At 47.9% G+C, this 20,664-nt stretch overlaps 10 protein-coding genes across 10 annotated transcripts; 7 read left to right on the top strand and 3 right to left on the bottom strand.

Moving 5' to 3' along the window:
- Positions 1–378: 378 nt before the first annotated feature.
- Positions 379–1,665, top strand: F9C07_786 (putative epimerase/dehydratase family protein; the record flags this gene model as incomplete). The annotated part of the gene is made up of 3 exons (XM_041288600.1): positions 379–430; positions 516–677; positions 755–1,665. 3 exons carry the CDS (start codon positions 379–381, stop codon positions 1,663–1,665), a joined length of 1,125 nt encoding a protein of 374 aa, XP_041141136.1.
- Positions 1,666–3,511: 1,846 nt separating this feature from the next.
- On the bottom strand, positions 3,512–6,586 carry F9C07_785 (topoisomerase I; the record flags this gene model as incomplete). The annotated part of the gene is made up of 6 exons (XM_041288615.2): positions 3,512–3,646; positions 3,700–4,149; positions 4,220–4,459; positions 4,518–6,059; positions 6,152–6,375; positions 6,532–6,586. The coding sequence occupies 6 exons, from the start codon at positions 6,584–6,586 to the stop codon at positions 3,512–3,514; spliced, it is 2,646 nt and encodes an 881-aa protein (XP_041141137.2).
- A 632-nt stretch (positions 6,587–7,218) lies between these two features.
- F9C07_784 (gamma subunit of F0F1-type ATP synthase) lies at positions 7,219–8,629 on the top strand. Its single transcript, XM_071511684.1, has 6 exons — positions 7,219–7,379; positions 7,524–8,098; positions 8,164–8,276; positions 8,337–8,357; positions 8,421–8,455; positions 8,507–8,629. The coding sequence occupies exons 1-6, from the start codon at positions 7,324–7,326 to the stop codon at positions 8,598–8,600; spliced, it is 894 nt and encodes a 297-aa protein (XP_071365661.1). The 5' UTR covers positions 7,219–7,323; the 3' UTR covers positions 8,601–8,629.
- A 618-nt stretch (positions 8,630–9,247) lies between these two features.
- On the top strand, positions 9,248–10,888 carry F9C07_2227626 (uncharacterized protein; the record flags this gene model as incomplete). The annotated part of the gene is made up of 2 exons (XM_041288602.2): positions 9,248–9,409; positions 9,470–10,888. The coding sequence occupies 2 exons, from the start codon at positions 9,248–9,250 to the stop codon at positions 10,886–10,888; spliced, it is 1,581 nt and encodes a 526-aa protein (XP_041141139.2).
- Positions 10,889–11,409: 521 nt separating this feature from the next.
- Positions 11,410–11,907, bottom strand: F9C07_781 (uncharacterized protein; the record flags this gene model as incomplete). Its single annotated transcript, XM_071511679.1, has 2 exons — positions 11,410–11,677; positions 11,741–11,907. 2 exons carry the CDS (start codon positions 11,905–11,907, stop codon positions 11,410–11,412), a joined length of 435 nt encoding a protein of 144 aa, XP_071365660.1.
- A 398-nt stretch (positions 11,908–12,305) lies between these two features.
- F9C07_780 (uncharacterized protein) lies at positions 12,306–12,755 on the top strand (the record flags this gene model as incomplete). The annotated part of the gene is made up of 2 exons (XM_071511676.1): positions 12,306–12,331; positions 12,569–12,755. 2 exons carry the CDS (start codon positions 12,306–12,308, stop codon positions 12,753–12,755), a joined length of 213 nt encoding a protein of 70 aa, XP_071365659.1.
- A 942-nt stretch (positions 12,756–13,697) lies between these two features.
- On the top strand, positions 13,698–14,198 carry F9C07_2101688 (uncharacterized protein; the record flags this gene model as incomplete). The annotated part of the gene is made up of 1 exon (XM_071508931.1): positions 13,698–14,198. The coding sequence occupies one exon, from the start codon at positions 13,698–13,700 to the stop codon at positions 14,196–14,198; it is 501 nt and encodes a 166-aa protein (XP_071365658.1).
- Positions 14,199–14,868: 670 nt separating this feature from the next.
- Positions 14,869–16,090, top strand: F9C07_779 (uncharacterized protein; the record flags this gene model as incomplete). Its single annotated transcript, XM_041288623.1, has 2 exons — positions 14,869–15,488; positions 15,541–16,090. 2 exons carry the CDS (start codon positions 14,869–14,871, stop codon positions 16,088–16,090), a joined length of 1,170 nt encoding a protein of 389 aa, XP_041141140.1.
- Positions 16,091–16,255: 165 nt separating this feature from the next.
- Positions 16,256–18,210, bottom strand: F9C07_2227624 (sugar transporter; the record flags this gene model as incomplete). The annotated part of the gene is made up of 7 exons (XM_071509805.1): positions 16,256–16,441; positions 16,523–16,958; positions 17,013–17,258; positions 17,306–17,457; positions 17,514–17,780; positions 17,835–17,947; positions 18,003–18,210. The coding sequence occupies 7 exons, from the start codon at positions 18,208–18,210 to the stop codon at positions 16,256–16,258; spliced, it is 1,608 nt and encodes a 535-aa protein (XP_071365657.1).
- A 498-nt stretch (positions 18,211–18,708) lies between these two features.
- F9C07_777 (putative cytochrome B2) lies at positions 18,709–20,374 on the top strand (the record flags this gene model as incomplete). Its single annotated transcript, XM_071511674.1, has 4 exons — positions 18,709–18,727; positions 18,791–18,849; positions 18,905–20,093; positions 20,151–20,374. The coding sequence occupies 4 exons, from the start codon at positions 18,709–18,711 to the stop codon at positions 20,372–20,374; spliced, it is 1,491 nt and encodes a 496-aa protein (XP_071365656.1).
- Positions 20,375–20,664: the final 290 nt, after the last annotated feature.

Genomic DNA, 20,664 nt, shown 5'->3' with positions numbered 1-20,664 from the left:
CTTTTTTTTTTTTTTTTTTTTTTTTATTTGTCTGTGCTTCTCTCCGTCTGGCTTCTTCTTTTCCCGTCCTTCTTTAATTTTAAATAGTGAAGGTAGAACTCTCTTCTTTGTTCTCCATAATTTACGATTATAACCCACTAGATTATTCCTCGGCGCCTCTTATCTCTCTCTCTCCCTCTCCCCCTCAGCACACTTTCTTTCCCGTTATCCTTTCGCCATTTACACCCCTCCCCCTTTTCGCTGGCTCCCCGCATCCTTTGTTTGCTTCAAGCTTGCGTGTGGGGTTTGAGAACGGGCGATACTTGCTCAGGAAAAAGCAACAGTTTGAATCACATTACCACTCTCAGGCCCTGATACGGTCTTCTCTCACATATCGTCATGGCGAGTGATCAGAGCAAGAAGCCAGCCGTGCTGATCGTTGGAGGACTCGGTATGTACATGCGACAGAGATTCCTGCAGCTCGTGGTGATGCAAGAGGGGTACATGAGCTAACCCAAATGTCTTGCGTTTCGCAGGATTCATCGGTCGTCATCTGGCACTTTACATACATGAAAATAACCTGGCCTCGGAAGTGAGACTCGTCGACAAAGTCCTTCCTCAACTGGCTTGGTTAGCCCCTGAGTTCCAGGAGGCTTGCTCCAAAGATAAGTTCGTTCAAGCGGACGCTAGCCGGGAACGTGAGTGAACTCAACATCTCCTCGAATTCTGAAAAAGTGATGACGTCTCGTACTGACTCCCCCGCGTTGCTATTTAGAGCACTTCCCGCGTGTCTTCGATCGGGCCAACGGCGAACAATTTGACTACGTATTCAACTGCGGAGGCGAGACAAGACACTCACAACCCGACGATGTATATGAGCTTCGTAATTACAACCTCACCGTGGCCTTAGCTCGTGAGGTGGCCCGTCGAGGAATCCGTTCTTATGTCGAATGCTCCACCGCCCACGTTTACAAATCCGGATCGTCGCCACGGAAGGAGGACGACAAGCTCCAGCCATGGCATAAGCTGGCAAAGTGGAAGATGAAGGCTAGTGACGAAATTAGCAAAATTCCTGGCCTCAACTACTGCTTGTTGCGCCTGCCACATGTTTACGGAGAATATTGTTCGGGCTTTTTTGCCATGGGAGTGTGCCTCGCGCGAGTACACCTTGAAATGGAGAAGGATCTAGAGCTTCTTTACACCGGGGACGTTAAGATGAACACCCTCTACGTCAAAGACGCAGCCAGTGCCCTGTGGAAGTCTGCTGAGTGGAGAGCAACCGCCCCGACGGACGGCTCGGCTCCCATTGCCTTCAACGTGGTCGACCACGGTAATACTCGTCAGCAGGATATTGCCGATGCGCTATCTACCATATTTGGTATGAAGTGCTCATTCCTGGGATCTCTAGCCTCGCAGTTCGCCAAGCTCAACCTCGATGATGTGATAGACGACATAAACGAGGAATGTCTGCAGGTCTGGGCGGAATTAATGGAACAGAAAAAGATCGAGCGGCCAGGCCCGATCAGCCCGTTCTTAGAGAGAGACGTATTCAAGGACCAAGATATGTCCCTTGACGGCACGCTTTTTGAGAAGACAACCGGCTGGAAACCCACCCGGGAACGCTTCAACGCAGACAGTGTACGAGATATGATAGAGAGCTACAAACGGATGGGCTGGTGGCCATAGGCCCATCGGACACCGTGAAGTCCTCACCACTCATTCTCCAACACCTCTTCGCTTTGATCAAACTTGGCCCAAAGTCACAAAAGTATGATGGCATTCAATAATGACGACCCATTCACGACCGCTGTTGTACCTTCGCCTGCATTGACGACGGATATCTGCATTGGCATAAACCACTCTATCTGAAATTTCGAGCGCATAGACCACCTCTCGCCCCTGTTAATCACCCCATCTCGAGCCGCCAAATATTGTCCTGTACTATGTATGGTCACCGCTCTACTTGTAATCTATAATATCCTTTCCCTGGTTCAATCAGGATCTGTTCTTGAGCGCCGGTATGTTCAGCTAGTTTTCTGATTCGTCTGTGTTATGTTAAAGATTTCTGATCCCGGACATCCAGCACCTTTAGACTCCTACACCGCAAGCACGTGACTGACATAAGCTTTGCTTTCGCGGCTCTATTTCTATTATTCTGGGATTAGAAATACATGTTGCAACAAGATATTGAAACTACTCTTCTAGACCACTTTCCTCCATACTGACTGCATTCGCAATCTACACTCTCCTGTACCGATACCATAAGATGGATTAGTCTTAACAATAGAACTCTCCACAGCCCTCCTGTTGAGCATTCAGCTAGTGTTTTGGCTACGGGATGCGGGCGTTTCAAGTTTATTTTCCTCGACCTAAGCCAGACAAGTTCCTCTGTGAAATGCCGCGTGACCCAGGGCAATTCCCCAGAGGGTGGGAGGACCAGTGGGCACCGTTCTAGCTATACTTCGTCCCGTCGGGCGAGACTTTCCTTTCTCATCCCAGCTAAGACTCGTATTCTCTAAAGTCGTATATTAAATCTCTTAATTATACCTATCGAGTGGACTGATAGCCTACATTATTATAACTGTATTCCAACTCAACTAGAGTTATATTGGCAAGACATCTACGGTTTATAGTCACTGTAGTATTATACAAGTTCGAGACTGGACTAGTTTATCAGATGACACGGATTGTCTGTATCGATCTTCACCAGGTTGGCATCAATATTCTCTGGTTGAAGTTGGTAGCCATATATACCGTGGCTGTCTTGCTTGGTGATATGGATGACGGTGGAGAGAATGAGCTGATCTGGGGATATAATAGGTGTCTGCACCCTTAGCGAATTCACGGACTAGTCAAGTAGCGGTATAGATTGATTCACGCAGGGAGTGAATGAAGATAAAAGTACTACAAACTGTGAGAGGTATATTTGTAGTCATCAAAAGGGACCTAGTTATAGTTAGTCCACACCCTGCCTAGGCTGCTTGATCTCAGTGCCTTTGCAATTTCTAGTTGTAAAGACGTCATTATTACTAGTGGCCTACAGGAGAGCACAGGATGATAAGAATATACAATAGTGTATTTTGCATAGGTCGCTGCTAAGCTCTAGCCATCTTGATGAGTTTCCAAGTCTGCAGACTTGTGTATTGCTTGGTATATGGGTAGTGCTTCCTCTTTTCTTTCTCTTTTCTTCTTTCCGTCTCTTAGTTCTTCTCTTGTTGACGAGTCTGAAGAGATGCTGTACATACAACAGAGCGAAGCAATGATAAAGCAAGTATAGCACAGATGTGTATGCGGCTTTTGCAAGCGTATTCCAAAAAAGCGCATTTGCTTTGGAAATTAACCCGAGGAAAATAAAAGGAAATATCGAAACCATAATATGCGACATATATCACAGCCCTCTACCTGCCACAAGGGTGGCTGAGAAGGAGATAGAAGCAACTAAAAATATAAAGGGCACGGAAATAACGAGATGCAAAACCGTGTAGAGACTGGAGATTCGCACGTTCGTGTGTTCTGCTTGGGAAGGAAAAATCTAGAACTCCCAATCCTGCTCAACGGACTTGATAGCCCACTCGAACTTCTCACGCAACGACTTGGAGAAGAATTTCTCGATGGGAACGTTGAACTTCTTGCTGAAAACGACCGTGAGACGAGGGTCGATATAGTTCTGCACGTTATTAGACAGTCTATCGAGGCGAGCCCGGAGCAGGGGGGACTTACGATTTTGGACGTTCCGAGGGCCACTTCCTTATTGTCTTCCTTGTCCTGAGCCTGCAATTCCATGGTCTCAATACGCTGTTCAAGTTTCTGGATGGCGTTCTCAAGCTTCTCAACTGTGGGGCCTTTGCCTTCAGCTTCCACTTTGCCTGTCTTGTTCTCTTTGTTGAACTTCTTTTCCATATCTTTGACCACTTCCAGCCGATTTTCAAGTTCCTTGGCCTTCATTTCCTTCTCCCCTTCTGCCGCAAGCTTCTCGTTATCCTTGTCGAACTTCTTCTGGATCTTTTGGCGTTGTTCTTCGAGTAAGAAAGCCTGGTGCTCCTTGATCCACTCCATGTCAATATCCTCATCCATCTCGAAGAACTTAGCTCCCTTCTTTTTCTTAAGATTAGGTTCCAGATCAAGCATCTGCTGCTTGAGGCGCCATCTTTGGTAACGGAGACCTTTTATCTGCGCAGTGGAAGTGGAGATCATCAGCATTCTCTGAGGTAAAACTTTAGATTATGTATGGGATACTTACCCTCTCGCCCATCTTCTCCATTTGATTAGCGTGAGACGCAGTCACAGTTCGCTTGTGGTTACAGAGAATGGCCACTTGACGGTTGGCATCGTTGTATGCCTTCACTTTCTCTGCAATGGTACCGGTCGCTTTCATATCTTTGAGCAGTGTACTCATCGTGTGTGAAGCGTTGTAGGTACGGAAAACTTTAGCCGTCAGGCCCTGCATATAGTTCGAAAGATGCTTGTTGAGCGCAGATGTCTACAGAATGTGGATGTTAGTGAGCATTTCAAAGACAAACGCAGGCAAGGTAACCTACTGTTAACCGATCGAAGATCTCATCGCCTTCCTTCTTAGGACTTTTCTTGAAGATCTTCAGGTTTTTGAAGACCTGGGCATCGACCTCGACTTCATCATAGAATCGGATACTGTCCTTACCCAGGAAGTCGAAGACAACCTTGTTTGGCGGCTTGAGCGTGACGTTCTCGTATTTCAAAGAGCAACAGCCAACTGTTTCGGCTTCGTCTTCACCCTTTTCATTACCAGCACGAAGGGCAAACTGGTCTATCAAGTAGACAGCCGTGGCTTTCTGTCTCTCCACCATCAACTCGTTCTTCATGTTCTTCTTGTAGTCCTTGCGAATTTTATCAATGTGCTTTTTCAATTCGCGAGCCTTTTCGAACTTCTTGTAATCGCTCTGGCCCTTAACATCGGAGTTCGCGGCAAGCATCACATATTTGTAATTGCCATTGATGTTCTCTTGCCACATAGCAAGCCATGTGCCCTCTTGATCGTGCTTGACTTCTTTCCAGCGGTGGCCCTCCGGCGGTGGAGGTACAGGAGCGTCTTTTCCGATGTTGATGGTGATCTGCTCAGGCTGAACTCTAGACTTAACACGTCCCGTCTTGGGATGCTCACCACGGCCACGGAAAAGAGAAGGAGGTTCAACACGGAAGTTTCCAACCTTCTGCTTTCGGCCATCCCACATGCAGTACATATAGGGGGCTTCTTCGGCATCTTTTTCAGCCTTCAGGCGCTTCTTCTCAGCTGGGGGTAGGTTCTTCTTCTCCAAACGCTTCATGTCATAGTATGCGAAAATTGGCTGGAAGTCGCACTTGGAGAAGTCCTTGATATCGACCTTGTTACCCTTGGAGTCTGTTGCGCCGCCTGTCTTCTTAAGAATGTCTTTGAAGTCCATAAAGAAATTCTTCTGGAAAGTAGGGTTTTCGACATGCTGAGTCGCATTCAACATGCTTCCAAAGAAGCCTGCCACCTCCTCCGCATCCGGGTGAAGATTGACAGGAACACCATCGTATTTCATTTTGACATCCTTGGGTAGGGGTTCGTACGGTGGGGGAAACACGACGCCGTTGTGTTCGAGGGTTGTCCATTTGATCGTTCCATCACCCTTCGTAGGATCTTCCCACCACCTGTATTCCTCTTCCTCGGCTTCCTCGGCCTCTTCGCTCTCTTCCTTCTTCACTGGCGTAGCTTTCGCGCTCCCTTTCTTGACGGGGGTAGACTGCGCAGACTTCGGTTCTGTCTTTACCTTTGCTGTAGATGCTCTCTTCACAGGCTTTTTATCATTGGCTGGCTCCTTTTTGATGCCGTTGGTCGGCTTCTTGTTCGCCGCCGCCTTCGCAGATTCTTGTTTGCGACTAGCTTGGGCGTCCTTTTCTGCCTTCTGTTGAATTCTCTTCTTCTGAGAAGCAAGTTTCCTTTCGATGGGGACATCTGAGTCGGATTCTTCGATAATAGAAGTCTCCGCAGCCTTTGGCAGCTTTCTCCCGTTAAGCGCTAGAGGTACATCTTCATCCGTTTCCGGATCTTCATGCTTCACAGAAGTGCGACGGCGCTTGCTCTGTCGAATAGTCAGCTGCTGAAACGAACACTGACAGCGCCGCAAAGTAAGGGGTTTAACGTAGGGAATGGCGCGGGCTGGTTCTGGCGTACCAAGGGTTGATCATCCTCTTCACTGCTCTCTGGTTCCGCGTAGGATTTTCTTTGGCCAACACTGGTTCGCGCCTTTCTTTTGCTGAGGGCGCCGTTGTCCTGCGCTTCCGCATCCGTCATCTGAACATCATTGTCCTTCTGCACGGGTCCGAAGCGGTTTGAGATGCCAGGGTTGACATCGCCGTTTGTCTCTGTCGCATCGCCCATGGTCACGTTGGGGGTAACTATATGACTTTATATGTAAGAAAAACCGATTCGTGACAGTGATTCAAGTTCAATAGAAGCGAATCTCGGATCGTAATCAAGGGCGAGAAGACTTAGAGGGATGCGAAATCTGCAAACAGGCTATCGCTAGACCCGGGAAAAGTAGGAGAGCTCACCAGTAGATCGACCGTTTGCTTTCACAAGTGGGGTATCGTCCTCTGAGGAGCTCATGGTGCTTGGATACGAGTAAATGGGCAAGCGTTGGTTAAAGAACGGAGTGCACAGGCGAGTTCGACAGGGAAACCTGTAAACTGGAACTGACCTGCCCAGTCGGAGTGAGACTGGCGCTTGACAGAAGGATGAAGTCAGAGATAATCTGACCAATGGAAAGGGTGAGAAGAGAGCAGATGTCAGGAGAAGAGTAAATACATTGACTGAAGAGGGGGAAGAGGTGGCAATAATGAGAAGACTGAGACAAGAAAGGGAAAGGGCTGACAAGCTGAGAGAGGAAAAAGAGAGGAAAGAAAGGAATGCAATGGAAAACGAGGCCGTCTTTTGGGGCCTGAGGCGATCTCTCACGTTTCTCCGGACCGCCAGCCAGTCTGGTTGCGAGGCAGGCTACTGCCTGAGGCGACCAAGTCAAAACACAGCGTCATTGACACAACTTGCTCCGAGGCTGGCTGAGCGTCGATGCCTGCATGCCTGAAGAGGAATGCCGGGATTTTCGGGTTAAAGGTTTGTGCGTACTGCGCATCTGGCTTTTCAGGTCTCCCCGACAACCTTCCCGTTCAGGAATAGTGCGGCTTTGTTCCCGTTCTGCCGGCTGTCGGACGAACAGAAACAGGAGTCCAAGTCAACGTCTTCTCTTCCCGCTAAAGCAGAGGTCTCACTACCCACCCTCGCGGCTCTCCCCTCTGCAGCTTTCCATCGCTGGTCATTATATCTTGACCTTACGGTCCGACCTCATAATGTTCTCTCGTGCTGTTCGCCCGGCCGTCAGGGCCGGTAGTGCTGTTGTCACCCGGTGAGTTCTCTTCCGGACCTCTTCACACCCACCTGGGCACCTTCCAAAACAGACCTCCAATCGTCCGCGAAGAAAAGAGAAAACCTTGGGATTCTAGGATGATTGCATTCAACACGGCGGCTAGTTACTAATCCTTTTGTGAAGCACTGCTCCTCCCAATGCCGCCAACTTCGCGACTTTGCGTGAAATCGAGGGCCGTCTCAAGTCCATTAAGAACATTGAAAAGATCACCAACACTATGAAGGTCATCGCTTCTACCCGTCTTACCCGCGCTCAGAAGGCCATGGATGAGTCTCGCACCTACGGTCAGACCTCCAACACCGTTTTCGAGAAGGCCGAGACCAAGCCCCTCGAGGACAAGAAGACTTTGCTCGTCGTCGCCAGCTCCGACAAGGGTCTTTGCGGTGGTATCCACTCCGGTCTGAGCAAGGCTACTCGCCGTATCCTTCAGGAACACGCCGACGCCGACATCGTGGTTCTTGGTGAGAAGGCCAAGGCTCAGCTCTCCAGAACCAACCCCAACGCTATCGTCCTGAGCTTCGCCAACGTCTGCAAGGACATTCCCACCTTCGCTGATGCCCAGGCCGTTGCCGACCAGATTGCTCTGCTGCCCGCCGACTACGCCAGCGTCAAGATCATCTACAACAAGTGGCTCAACGCCCAGAGCTACGAGCCCACCACTGTTGAGGCTTACTCCGAGGAGGCCATCACCAAGTCCGGTTAGTGTTTTCTTACCGCTTTTTTGCTCATATGAAAGTCTAGTATGCTGAACTCTCTCATAAAGCCAACATCTCCTCTTTCGAGATTGACGACCAGGCTCTTGCCAACCTCCGCGAATATGCCCTTGCCAACAGCCTTTTCTGGGCTATGGCTGAAGGCCACGCTTGTGAGATTTCTGTAAGTTCATTACCCAGATAGTGTGGATATCCGAATCATTACTAACCCATGGATTTACAGGCTCGTCGTAATGCAATGGAGGCAAGTATCACCTGAACAGTTGAGGTTGCTCGTTGACTTAGACTAACCAACCTTTCTTTACAGAACGCCTCGAAGAATGCTGGTGAGATGATCAACAAGTGAGTACCGCCCAGCACATCCACTGGGACTCAAAATCTAATGCCCTGCAGGTTCCAGATTCTGTACAACCGTCAGCGTCAAGCCGCCATTACCGGTGAACTGGTTGAAATTATCACTGGTGCCACCGCCAGTGCCGACATGTAGAAGCTTTCATGATGCTTCAGTGGGAAGGAGTCGACATGTGTGTAGACTTACTCTTAAATACCTAGCTAGATTTTTATCAGCCTGTAAATCAGTCTATCCATCTTTCTTTTGTCCCGTTTCTCTTGGAAAAGTATTAAAACTTTTGTTTGTCGCTCTTGTTACCGTTTTTTCTTCCACCCCCGTTCGCTACCTATCATCGTTCCACCGCTTCTGATTTTGTTGTTTCATAGGATTCATGGTCTCTTGTAGCGCTTTTCCGAGACTGGGCACATGATATCCCTAGGTCCAAGGCGGGCAACTGCCGTGACAACAAACGAGGTGAATCAAACGGAAAGTCTACCACTTGTCTTACATGCAAACAGTGACTGTTTTGTTTCATTCCAGCCAAGCTGCAGTGCAGGCTTTCCCTTCATCTTTCCCAGCCTACTGTAATGGAGATGGTGAATCATGTACTCTAAATTTAAGTAGAGCATCCTTCCCCCCCGCCCCCAAGAAAGCCTTCATTTCTTCCTGCTATTTACGTACGTCTCTCAATCTCAATATCTCATTCTCTTTATCTCTTCGAACAACGGTCCTCGCAAGCTAGCGGAGCACCTCATCCCCTCAGCCCCATAACCTAACATATACCAAGAGACAGATCACCCTCCATGGCCTCCACAATCGGAAGAACAACGATGAACTGCTACGAGATCCTAGGCATAACTCCAAATGCAGACTTGAAGGACATCAATAGTGCCTACAAAAGACTCGCTCTAAAGTACCACCCCGACAAGACAGGTGCAGACGATGCTCACCTCGAGTTCCAGAAGGTATAGTAAACACTCCATTCCTTTCACATATTCCTCTCATATATCACCCTACTCTGTCAGTCACTTAACTCAGTTTACGCTGACCGGATCATGGATTTGAAGATCCAACAAGCCGTCGAAATTCTCCGCGATAGTAGCCGCCGGGGAAAGCACGATGCAGAACTGCTGAGTAGACGTATTATTAAAGAAGAAGCCATCAATCCCTCCAAGCAGGACACTTCTTCTTCTTGGGGATGGGCGGCTTCGAGTCCTGATTTGTCTGCTCTACGTACTATGGCCGGGCGGTATATGTTTAGTTACGCGAATAGCGTCCATATGGATCCGTATTCTCCGGAATCGCAGGAGGAGATCAGGCGATGTGAAAGGGAGCGCCAGTATGGGGAGCAACTGAGACGGGAGAGCGAGCAGTGGGAGGCTTATGAAGGAGATCCGGATTTTTCGCGTTATACTTGGACATATGATCCGGAGACAGAGGAAGTGATGAGGCAGGATAGAAGGAAGGAGGCTATGCATGCTAATGTGATGCGTGATGAGGAGCAGATGCAGAGAGGCGACGGGTTGGATGAAGAGGGTGAGCAGGTGGGTTATGCAGAGGATGATATGGCTGGTACCAACGTACGTTCTGAGTTCGGGGAAGAAGTTGGTGACGAAGAGTATCAACAGTATAAGGGGGGTGAAGAGTACGAAGACGAGGAAGAATATGCAGGATACGAGGGTGGAGAAGAGTATGAAGAAGATGAAGGGTATGAAGAATACTATGAAGAAGAGGGATATGCGGGGAGGGAAAATTATGAAGAAGAGAATGGATGCGATGCATATGGAGGAAGCGACCAAGAGGAGGGAGAGAAGGAAGAGGAGAAGGACGATCCCGCCTTCTCAATTACCTCTACACAACAAACCCAGGCCGAGTACGAAAGCGCACGACAGGCTCTAATCTCTGACAGTGAGGATCTACTTGACATGACGAGCATTGGAGAACCAGATGACTCGGTGAATGAAATAGGAATTATCTCTGAGAAGGAGCCGGATACTGATGAAAATGAAACCTTCCACAGCTTTTGTGACGAAGGAGAAGTCTGCTCCAACGGCGACAACGCAACCTCACAAGCCATGCCCACTGATGGGTCTTCACCAAGCCCACGCTCACTCCTCGATCCTTTAATTCCACACTTCAGGGAGAAACTAAATCATCCTAGCGGTCGATATACGGAAGAAGATGTTCACACCGAGCTCAGAGGCCTTGTGATGGAGTCCTTCTGCGGCTGGCTGGAGACTCTCCGGCAAGAGTTTTCCGGAGCAGTGCCCGCAGCAACTGTCCGGGTGAGCCCAGAGCATTGTCGCCATCTGGGTTATTGGAGCAAGGAATTTGGATCATCCGAATGTGAAATATGCCATCGATGGATGCTCATTTACACTCTCTCCTGCCCGGGGTGTGGGATCAGGGCGTGTGTTGGCTGTAAATTTCACTACGAGGAGTAATCTTTCCCCCTATCTTCTAGTTATGATATGCACGAGTTCCCACGGTTGGCTAGCTGAGGTATGCTTGATGATGCATATCAATACCGGTGTATTCAGTTATCACTATGAAGGAAAAGATGAGTAGTACCGTAATCAATTGCAGAAATTTGATTCTTCGTTGAGTAGCATTATACGCAAATCACAATACTCCGGGTCAAGATTGGTCAAGAATGCCTCTCCCAGAGGAATATAGTTCCTCGGCAGTCTAGCATAGTCCACCGTGGTAGATGCCTTAGTGTAAACTATATTGGCTTGCTATGTAGTACCCTCTTCTACAGTACGAATTTCTGTTGCCGATGCGTTAGTCAAACCTTGGAGGATTTGCATAGGATCTTACAGCATCCAATACGAGCTAAGTTGAATAGGTTCTAAGGATAGAAGAGCCTCAGATTGACTTACATATGTAAGCAATCAACATGTCAACTACCTACAATGAAATCGATATAGCTGAATAGATACCTCACTTAACCACCCCCACAGCTTCAGATACATCTCCAAATTCCTTGCACTGTCATCTTTGGACTTCTCCAACATCTTCGGCGTCTTTTTCTCCGCTCTAGAAACCCACCCAGCATATATTTCCGCAGAGTACCCAGGGGCTCTGCACTTCCGGGAAGGAGGCCGTCTAGGTCCCAGAACGAGAAGAGGAGCTCGGACACCCAGGGGCTCCTATGTGTGCAAAGTCGAAATCCAGGACGGCGGTGATGCGGTGGTTTGCTCGGGCGAAAAGTAGATTTAAATTCGGCAGATCTAGTTAGACGTCAGATATTTGCATTTATGTTCCTTCCAGTAAAGCATGGGGATCGATCGTACACAAGTCCGCATGGATCAAAGTCAGCTTCCCCTCTGGGATCTTCGTGAGAACCTGATCTTCCGCACCGGAAAAAGAAAGCGTCTAGTCGCTGTCGCAGGTTTCGAACATCTCGCCACCCATTCAAATGAGTGGCCGGATCACTCGCGCTTGATTGCCAGATACACATTTCCCTCAGGAATTCTGTATAAGTGGGGAACGGACTACCACAGGGCAATGTGGATGCAGTACTTGTGATCTTGCCGCTGTTATCGAATATCAGGCCTTCATACTCCTGAACTGTATCGGGTAGTTGGTATCCCTGCAACGATTTAACAACTTGTGTGATTTGATGAAGTACTGAGCTCTGCGTCCCATCATATAGAGCTAGGGTCACATCTGGACTTAACACCTTCAAACTCGCCTAATGGCAATTAGAGTGTCATGCACGATCAACGCTCGCATTCGGGTTGTTACTCTCCGTCGAGAAAACAGCTGTAGAGATGAAACCTGGCCAATGCAAGGAGGGCCAAGTTGGTTACCAAGGCAAAATTGCAAGGATGAGGCCATGACCCTTATAAGGAAGCCATGGTCAAAGCCGGAGGCAACGCTCTGTATGTACATACTATGCATACCTTAGGTGGCCTGAGCTTTATACCTTAAATTATCCATTTATTTTATTAGCCCTATATGATGAGTACTGGTACGAATCAGTACATACAACCATAGGGTGTGGAGAACAGGGCTTCCCGTCCGCTCAGCTATACTTAAGCCATATATTATATATAGGTATCTTATAAAATGGGAAACGGCTTTAGCTGAAGCTCGCTAATATTGCACTCATTCTGCAGGGGCGCGCAGCGACCTATTGACCGCGCAGAAGCCACACGCCGGGAGGTTAGTAGTTGGGTGGGTGAAAGAATGCATCCTCGAATCATTTTCGCTGTGATTGATAATGAAGGATCTCTCAGAATGAGAACCCCCTATGTCCACAGTGTTTCGCCTTCTACTACACTTGCCCCCTCGGAGCTCTCTTAGAGAGCCATATCGCTTTCTTTCTGATCAATACATGTCCAAAGGAGGCTATACTGTTTGTTCTCCTTATGACTTCCTTGAATAGCACGACGAATCTATATAAAAGAAAGCATGCTTATTGCAATGGCATATGACGCAATACATTCCTAGTACGTGTCACCACAGATATGGCTGTGAGAGCAGGGGTCGTTCCGTCTCAGGCCAGGTCCACTACAAAGCATGACATTTTCGCGACGACCTCCAGTCCCCTTACATATTCTTCGAGACCACGAAGGAAGTTTCATCTCCCTTAGTCTTGGGAGACGACATTGAATGCCGCCTTTCTGTCTACCGATCCGAAGTACTGGCGATGATCATTTGTCGCGAACCTTTAGGTTTTCATTACACCTGTCTCCCTCCCCACAACCCTTGAGTTGACTCCGTTTTTTTGCTGACTTCTTACTATCGTTTTGACCCCGGGGTTACCCACAGCCCTGCTGAACCCTGTCCAACATCCTTGGTCCATGGCGGGCCAAATATGTAACCCCACAAAAACCTGGGTCATTCCGTTGACAGTGTATTTCTAGGTCAAACACTTCCTGTCTTATTGTCCTATGGGAACGGGTTTCACATCTAATACACGACTTTGACACCAAGGGGCTCTCCCAGAGCACCATGTTTGGAGAATCATACATAAAATTGCTTTTGTGAATCCACATAGAGAACAAAAGATAGGGAACGAGTCTCTCTGTACAAAGGTTGTATAATCTCTACACAAAGCTCGGATATTCATTGAGAGTACTATGTAGGCAGACTAGATACACAGTCTTCCTTCTATTACCTTTTAGCACATCCAAAAAGCAGGAAGAATAAATACTCTCTACCCCAACGTTGTTCACCGGATTATGAAAATATAAACTGCCATCAGGTCTGCTTAATCTTGTTTACAGCCTAATATTATCCATAATGCCGACAGAAATATTTATTATTGTTTATAGAAGTCCTATAGAGGGCCGGGATTACTATAAAAATCGACACGCAGCCCTTTGGGTTAATTCTTCCGATGGCTTCTACACTCTACTTGGCTTGGAAGGCATACATGGCTCCTTTGAGCTTGTCGAAAGGCCCTTTAACAATCCTTGGGAGAGTGACATAAAGGAACACGATCATAAAGTTACAACTGTTGCAGAAGAAATAGCGTCAAAAGACCGAATCATAGATGTACTTAAACGAACAGAAGTCAATAACGATCCTAAAGACACCGGAGATTACGATTGCCGGAAATGGGTTCTTGATGCTCTCATGAATCTGGAAACGAATGGATATTTAACTGAAGCAGAGCGTAAGGCCGCTCTTGATGCTATGATAGGTTTTGTAATGGGGGCAAAGGATGAGGAAGGTGCATTCGCGTTTAGTACGTGTTATCAATTTAATTCGCATCGAGATACTAATTTAGCTCTAGATTGACCTCGGGGAGAAACGCTTCATCTACTAAGATGTTAGAACAATATATTCATCTTGTGTTATAAACATCTATAGAGTATGGCATTTGTGCAAGAGAATGTAGGGCTCATGAATAGAAACAGTCTAGTACCACACGTGACAGGGGCCCACCGTGACGTCTGTTTATGGAGTATCGATGGTATGATTATGGTGGAGATCAATACATCATATCTGTCGTATTAACAACTATTGAGCCAATTGGATACACTTGGATACACTTAGCGCATTTTATAAACATTACCTAAAAGAGAGTTAGGGCAGCCTAACTTAATACAGCTCCCGAGTCGGAATAACATGCATCTTATACAGTCTACCTGTCTTGTAACCTGACAGAACCTCAATGAGCTACCGGAAACTCACGATATAACATAGAAAATGGACGTATCTTGTAACCATACGGTCATGTATAGATATAAGCAGATGATTGGAAGCTCAAGAGTGTACTTAGCGAGTCAAGTCACGTATATTCTTAACTTTTGGACCTGTCACGGTAGGTCACGTTTATAATCCCTTCTATTGATCAAACGCGTCCGTATCACATCATTCCCCAAGCAACTCCTTTCATTCAATTTACTTCTCTCCTTTTGATATTCTTTTCTCCTTTCAGTCATTATCGATTCTACTACAATCTATCATGCCTGGCAAGCGTGCTAATTCGGACTCTGCGACGCAGCCCCGTCAGCCCAAGAGCCCCAAGACCGATAAGAACAGCAGCGACGCGTCATCGCAGCCACAGCCGCGAAGCAACCGCTGGTCAAAGCCCTGCGTTTCTGCCAACCTGGACGCCGACTATGCTGGGTTCGTGGCGAAGGACTATGATCGTGCCTTTTCGTATGTCTGCTTTTGCCCACCCAACAGTGCGGTTGAGGATAAAGACGACGAATGGGAGACAGAGGATAGTGCAGATGAGGAGCCTGAGGACTCAGTAGAGGATACCAACTCGAAACCTAAATGTGATGGCGGCAAAAAATGCCTTTGCAACAAACTCCCCTCAGATCATCCCGAATATCCCTGGGTGGCCACGCGCGCGGCCGTGCGGAAGGTCTCAAACCAGCACGTTCATGCGGATATACGCTGCCCGGACGTTTTCAATATGGAAGTATTCAATGACTTCACAGGCTATGCCCTTATAGAGGTCGCGCAAAACCTGGTCCTTGATTTCGTAGAGGCCGAAGGCGACTGGAAAGAGCAGTGGGCGGTTTGTGAGGCTGTGGGTATCTCCATCATGGGCGACATGTTCATGCCTTTAGCCTAGTACGTTGAAGATCCCCTTTTTTTAATAGGAAGTCTCTGCTGACAGGTATAGCGTCGACTATGGAGATCTTGCAAACGATACATTCTGTCTGTTTTTTGCTATGTTCCTCACCATGCTTGCCAAACTAGAGTCCCAGGGACTTCTTGGTCCTGACTCGGAAGTCAAGAACCTTGGAATGGTTATGGCGTTGTACTTATGCACAAATTCCGACATGCGCGCCTACGGTATTTGCGAAGGAAATGAGGATAAGAAGAACAAGGTTGCAGAATTTTATAACTCTGGCGAAAGGATTCTAGCCTATGCTAATAAATACAACATTGATTTGCGCGGTCCGTCCAACATCGAAAGTTGTGTTGAAGAGTTGGATGATGTCGAATTACCACCTGCTCAAAACGACCCTTGGGGCTGGGCTGATGTCCTCAAGCAGTATGAAAAACTTTACGTACGGGAGAGAAAGAAGCCTAAGATTGGGGGAATCCAATATGACATCACGGGGATGAGCAGTGCAGAACGCAGGGAGAGCAGCTACAATGGTAAAGACCCTCTGAAAAAGGCCGAAATCGACGCAATCAAGCAAGGTATGATTCTGCAACTGGCCTAGGATCACCGATGACAACTAGCCGGGCGAATGATCAGACTACTCGATGTGTACATTTCACACTATCTAATACATGGGCTTGCTTTATCTCATAGCGATGACCAGGAGGGCCGGTCTTTCGGTCAATGAACCCGTAATTTTCACGTCATTCCACTAATTCCACTATTTTTACCGATTTTCAACACGGTGAGGGCGTGATGGAACCTTGAGACTCGCCTTGCGAGGATTCGGGGCTTCAAACACTTCCTCCAGTTCTTCAAGGGTACGACCCTTGGTCTCAACAAAAAAGAAGTAGATGAAAGCAAACTCAAAGCAATCCCAGAAAACGAAGAAGACATAGAACCAGTACCCGATCTATGATCATTTACCATTGTCAGCTATTAGCTTTGGCACAAGGGGAACCTGGTCATACAGCCAGGAATGCTGTAGACTTACGTCTGCCAGAGCGACCGGTGCCGCAAAGGTATTAATAAAGCCCGCGGCACCTGCTGTGAGTTTGAATGTTCCCATACCCTTAGCCCGCATATCGTTTGACATGACCTCGCCGGGATAGATAGGTTGCATGGAAGTAAAAGCGAACGCAAATACAACACCGAAGATATAGATAAAAGCGATCGAAGCTGACGATGCAATCGTGCTGCTACTGTGAACGAAGACAGCGGCTGTTGCTGCTGTGACTGCCAAACAGATGACCATACCAGCTGTTGATCCAAGAAACATTTTGCGGCGGCCAACAATGTCATGGAAGCGCGTGCCAATCGTGGCAGCGATCCATCCAGTCAATGCATAAATAATGTTAAGCAGTAGCTGAGTATCAGTATTTGTGACTCCAACATTCTTGAGCAGCGTTGGGAGATAGTACGAGATGACGCTTTGCATGGAAAGTTAGAGTCTCTTATCAATAAGCACATATGATTTGACTGACTTATTCCCCGAGAATTGTCCAAACCAGCTAAAGACCAGATTGAGCATGAGACGATACCGGCGAGAACGAGACTTTACAAGCACTGAAAGATCGAAGAAGTTACGCCAGTGCGTGATGCCCTCTTCTTGCAAATTATTTGTCATCTCGTTCATCTCAAGCACCACAATTGGGTGTGAAGCATCGCCGTTGGCATGATATTTGACGATGAAGGCTTGGGCCTCCTCATGGCGATCCTTTGCGATGAGCCTGTACGCTTTTAGCTTTCGCCGCTTCCTCAGAGGAGGAGAACCAACCAGCGAGGTGATTCTGGGACGAACCAGATACCCAAACAGACAAGTCCAGGGCACACCATCTGCAGCCAGAGTGGAAGGCGCCAGTCAAGGTGACCACGGTGTGCCAAGTGTAGATGGGCGCCATACACGGATGAAGTTGCGAGTATTGAGCCCTAGTAATCAATCAGGGGGCCTTCTTTTCAGAATGGGGCCTGAAACGGTAGCATACAAGGTAATAAAGTGTGTTGTACATTCCAGCCACGCTCCCACGATACTGGGGAGGGGCAAGCTCGACGAGCAACAAGGGAGAGGCTGTATGAGCGCAAGTCGCAAAGAAGGACAGCAGGAATCTTCCCCCAATGAAGACGCTTAGCTTCTTCGCTGTACTGGTTATAACTGTGGCGACGCAGACCCCGAGACAGCCAATAAATATATGCGTTCGCCGCCCGCGCCAATCTGCCATCCAGATGAAGAGTGCGCCTGCCATCTGGCCAATCTAATAGAGTCTGGTCAGTCTTTGAATATGTCTCCTATGGGTAGTTTATCATACCTGGAATATGGAGAAAACAATTCCAGTGCTCACGGAGCCCTTAGTCGGAAGATTATAATACTCGGTATAGTTTGGAAGAGCATTGATAGAGCCCATGAGACTCGTGTCGTATCCTGAACCAAGCATTAGCTATCTGTCACGAGTAGCCATGGAGGTCAAGATGCTTACCATTCATGGTAGAACACAGGAAAACTAAAGCGGACATGAGATATAATTTTCTATACCCCGAGCCCCATGGATCGGGTCGGTTTCTTTCAATAACTTCTGCCAGGGTAAGGGGATCTCCTTGAGCTTTCTCATTTGACAGGCCAGCTGACTCAAGATGCTCAGGCTCTGGTGGCGCCATAGTACAGTCCTCACTTTTGTTCTCAGCCATACTGTCAGATCGCAAACTTCGATGCAAGCCAAGTTGAGGTGTACAGCTAATAATACGTCCAACAGTATTCCAGAGCGTGCTTTATAGTATCCCGATACCTGGGATACCCTCCCCACGGGGAAGCCTTTGCCAAGGAAATAGGACTGCCCGTCGACAGAACGTCTACCCCCACATTTCCCAATCTTTTCGCATTACTTAACTGCAGATACAATGAAAGTTGGTGGCTTTCAAGTTTCAATCCAGCTAATTGGAGCTTAGTCCAGATGAAAGGATTAATTACCACCCGGTAACACCGAATACGAGTGCTATCAAGGTCTGGGGTAGTGGGGGACCTCGTTGAGATACATCTTGTCAGACGCGTGGGGGCACATAGGCTTTCTTTTGGTTTCTTATTAGGTGCGAGCAATAATGAAGTTGCAGTACCAGCTTGCCTTGACCACTAACACCGTGTCGGATCAAACTCCTTAGTTGTCTTGTTAGTTCCTTCAGGTCTTTACTATGATAGAGCCCTCGGAAGGTAAGTCATTGAATGCTTACCTGACGGGAAACTATTAGGGCAAAAGCAACTGACGTGACTTAGTCGCCAAACACAACTCCGCCGATAGTTGCTGGGTTGTCCTCTACGGCAAAGTATACGATGTAAGTATAAACTGGCAACTTTCTCAATAGGTCGCCTTCCAGTTAACAGATCTAGGTCACTAACTTTCTTGAAAATCATCCTGGGGGCTCTGCTGCTATCCTAGCCCTGGCTGGGAAAGATGCAACCGAGGAATATGATACCATACATCCCTCGGGTCTATTAGAAGAGTACCTTGATCCTAAGGCATGTTTGGGTGTGTTATCCGCATCCGCACCAGAGGCCGCGGAGCCAACAAGGATCTCCAGTCAGTCAGCATCTAAAGAGGCTTCCGAAGAAACACCACTATCATCACTGTTGAACCTCGCCGAGATTGAACAAGCTGCCAAGAGAAAACTCAGCCCTAAGGGTTGGGCATATTACTCCTCTGCAACGGACGACAGCATCACAAAAATATACAACAATCTCATATACCGTTCGATCTTACTAAGACCTCGAGTCTTCATAGACTGTCGTGAATGCGATCTTTCCACCCGTTTCCTCGGCCTCAAACTCGGGCTACCGATCTACATATCTCCAGCTGCAATGGCTCGTCTCGCCCACCCACAGGGCGAAGCCGGCATTGCAGCAGCCTGCCGAAAGTTTGGGGCGATGCAACTTATCTCCCACAACGCCTCGATGACCACACAGCAGATCGTCGCAAATGCCCATCCAGACCAAATCTTCGGCTGGCAACTGTATTGCCTAAAAGACGTGAAGCGTAGCGAGAAGCGGATCGCCGAGATCAACTCAATCAAAGAAATCAAATTCATCTGTCTCACACTTGACGCTCCATTTCCCGGTAAACGCGAGATCGAGGAGCGACAAAAGATGGAAGAGCTGCGTGCCGCTGGTGCGGTGTTGTCGCCCCAGGTCTGGGGAACTGATGCCTCGCTCACGTGGGAGAGAACGCTTAATTGGCTCCGGATGCATACGTCACTGCCAATTGTTCTGAAGGGTATTCAGACTTATGAGGACGCGATCCTCGCCGCAAAACATGCACCCCAGGTCCGGGGTATTGTGCTTTCAAACCACGGTGGCCGCGCGTTAGATACCGTGTCGACTCCTGTACATGTCCTACTGGAGATTAGACGCTTCTGTCCGGAGGTCTTTGATCGATTAGACGTCATCGTTGATGGTGGTATCCAAAGAGGGACGGATGTCGTCAAAGCTCTAGCGCTTGGTGCTAAGGCTGTGGGGATTGGACGAGCAGCTTTGTATGGTCTTGCGGCTGGTGGGCAAAGTGGTGTCGAAAGGACATTGCAGAGTAGGTTTGATACACAAGCCAAACGTATACCGAGCTTCTCATAACTGACTTGTGAAGTCCTTGCCGACGAAACAGCCACCGCTATGAGACTCCTCGGAGTTCAACATGTTGACCAGCTGTCACTTCAGCATGTGAGTTGGGACATCCTGACCATTACATTGTCACTAACCTCGATCCAGGTAAATACCCGGCTCGTGGACTCACAGATCTCCGACTCGGAAAGCTCCATGTTAAATGCAGAGTCAGTAGAAGGGGCTTTTCCAGCTCGCGCCAAGTTCTGAGCTCTAATGCTTTAGATATACATGATGGAACCCATAAATTTCAAGTCACCTAGTTCATATAAACAGATGAATACACATCTACCATAGTCAATATCTACCAGATAATTACCACAGATCGAGTTTCCCTGGAATATTTAGTGATCAAGACCAAAGTATGCAACGGGACGTATATCCTTTTTCCAGAATCATGCCCTATCTAAGTACGATTAACAACCCACTTAAACGGACTCAACCACCGCAATCCTCTGTGACCCCCAAAGTATACTACAGTACCTATAACCTCCACTATT

The sequence above is a fragment of the Aspergillus flavus genome, chromosome 1 (genome assembly GCF_009017415.1).
Source record: "Aspergillus flavus chromosome 1, complete sequence".
Lineage (NCBI taxonomy): Eukaryota > Fungi > Ascomycota > Eurotiomycetes > Eurotiales > Aspergillaceae > Aspergillus > Aspergillus flavus.
This window is presented reverse-complemented; position numbering and strand designations above follow the sequence as displayed.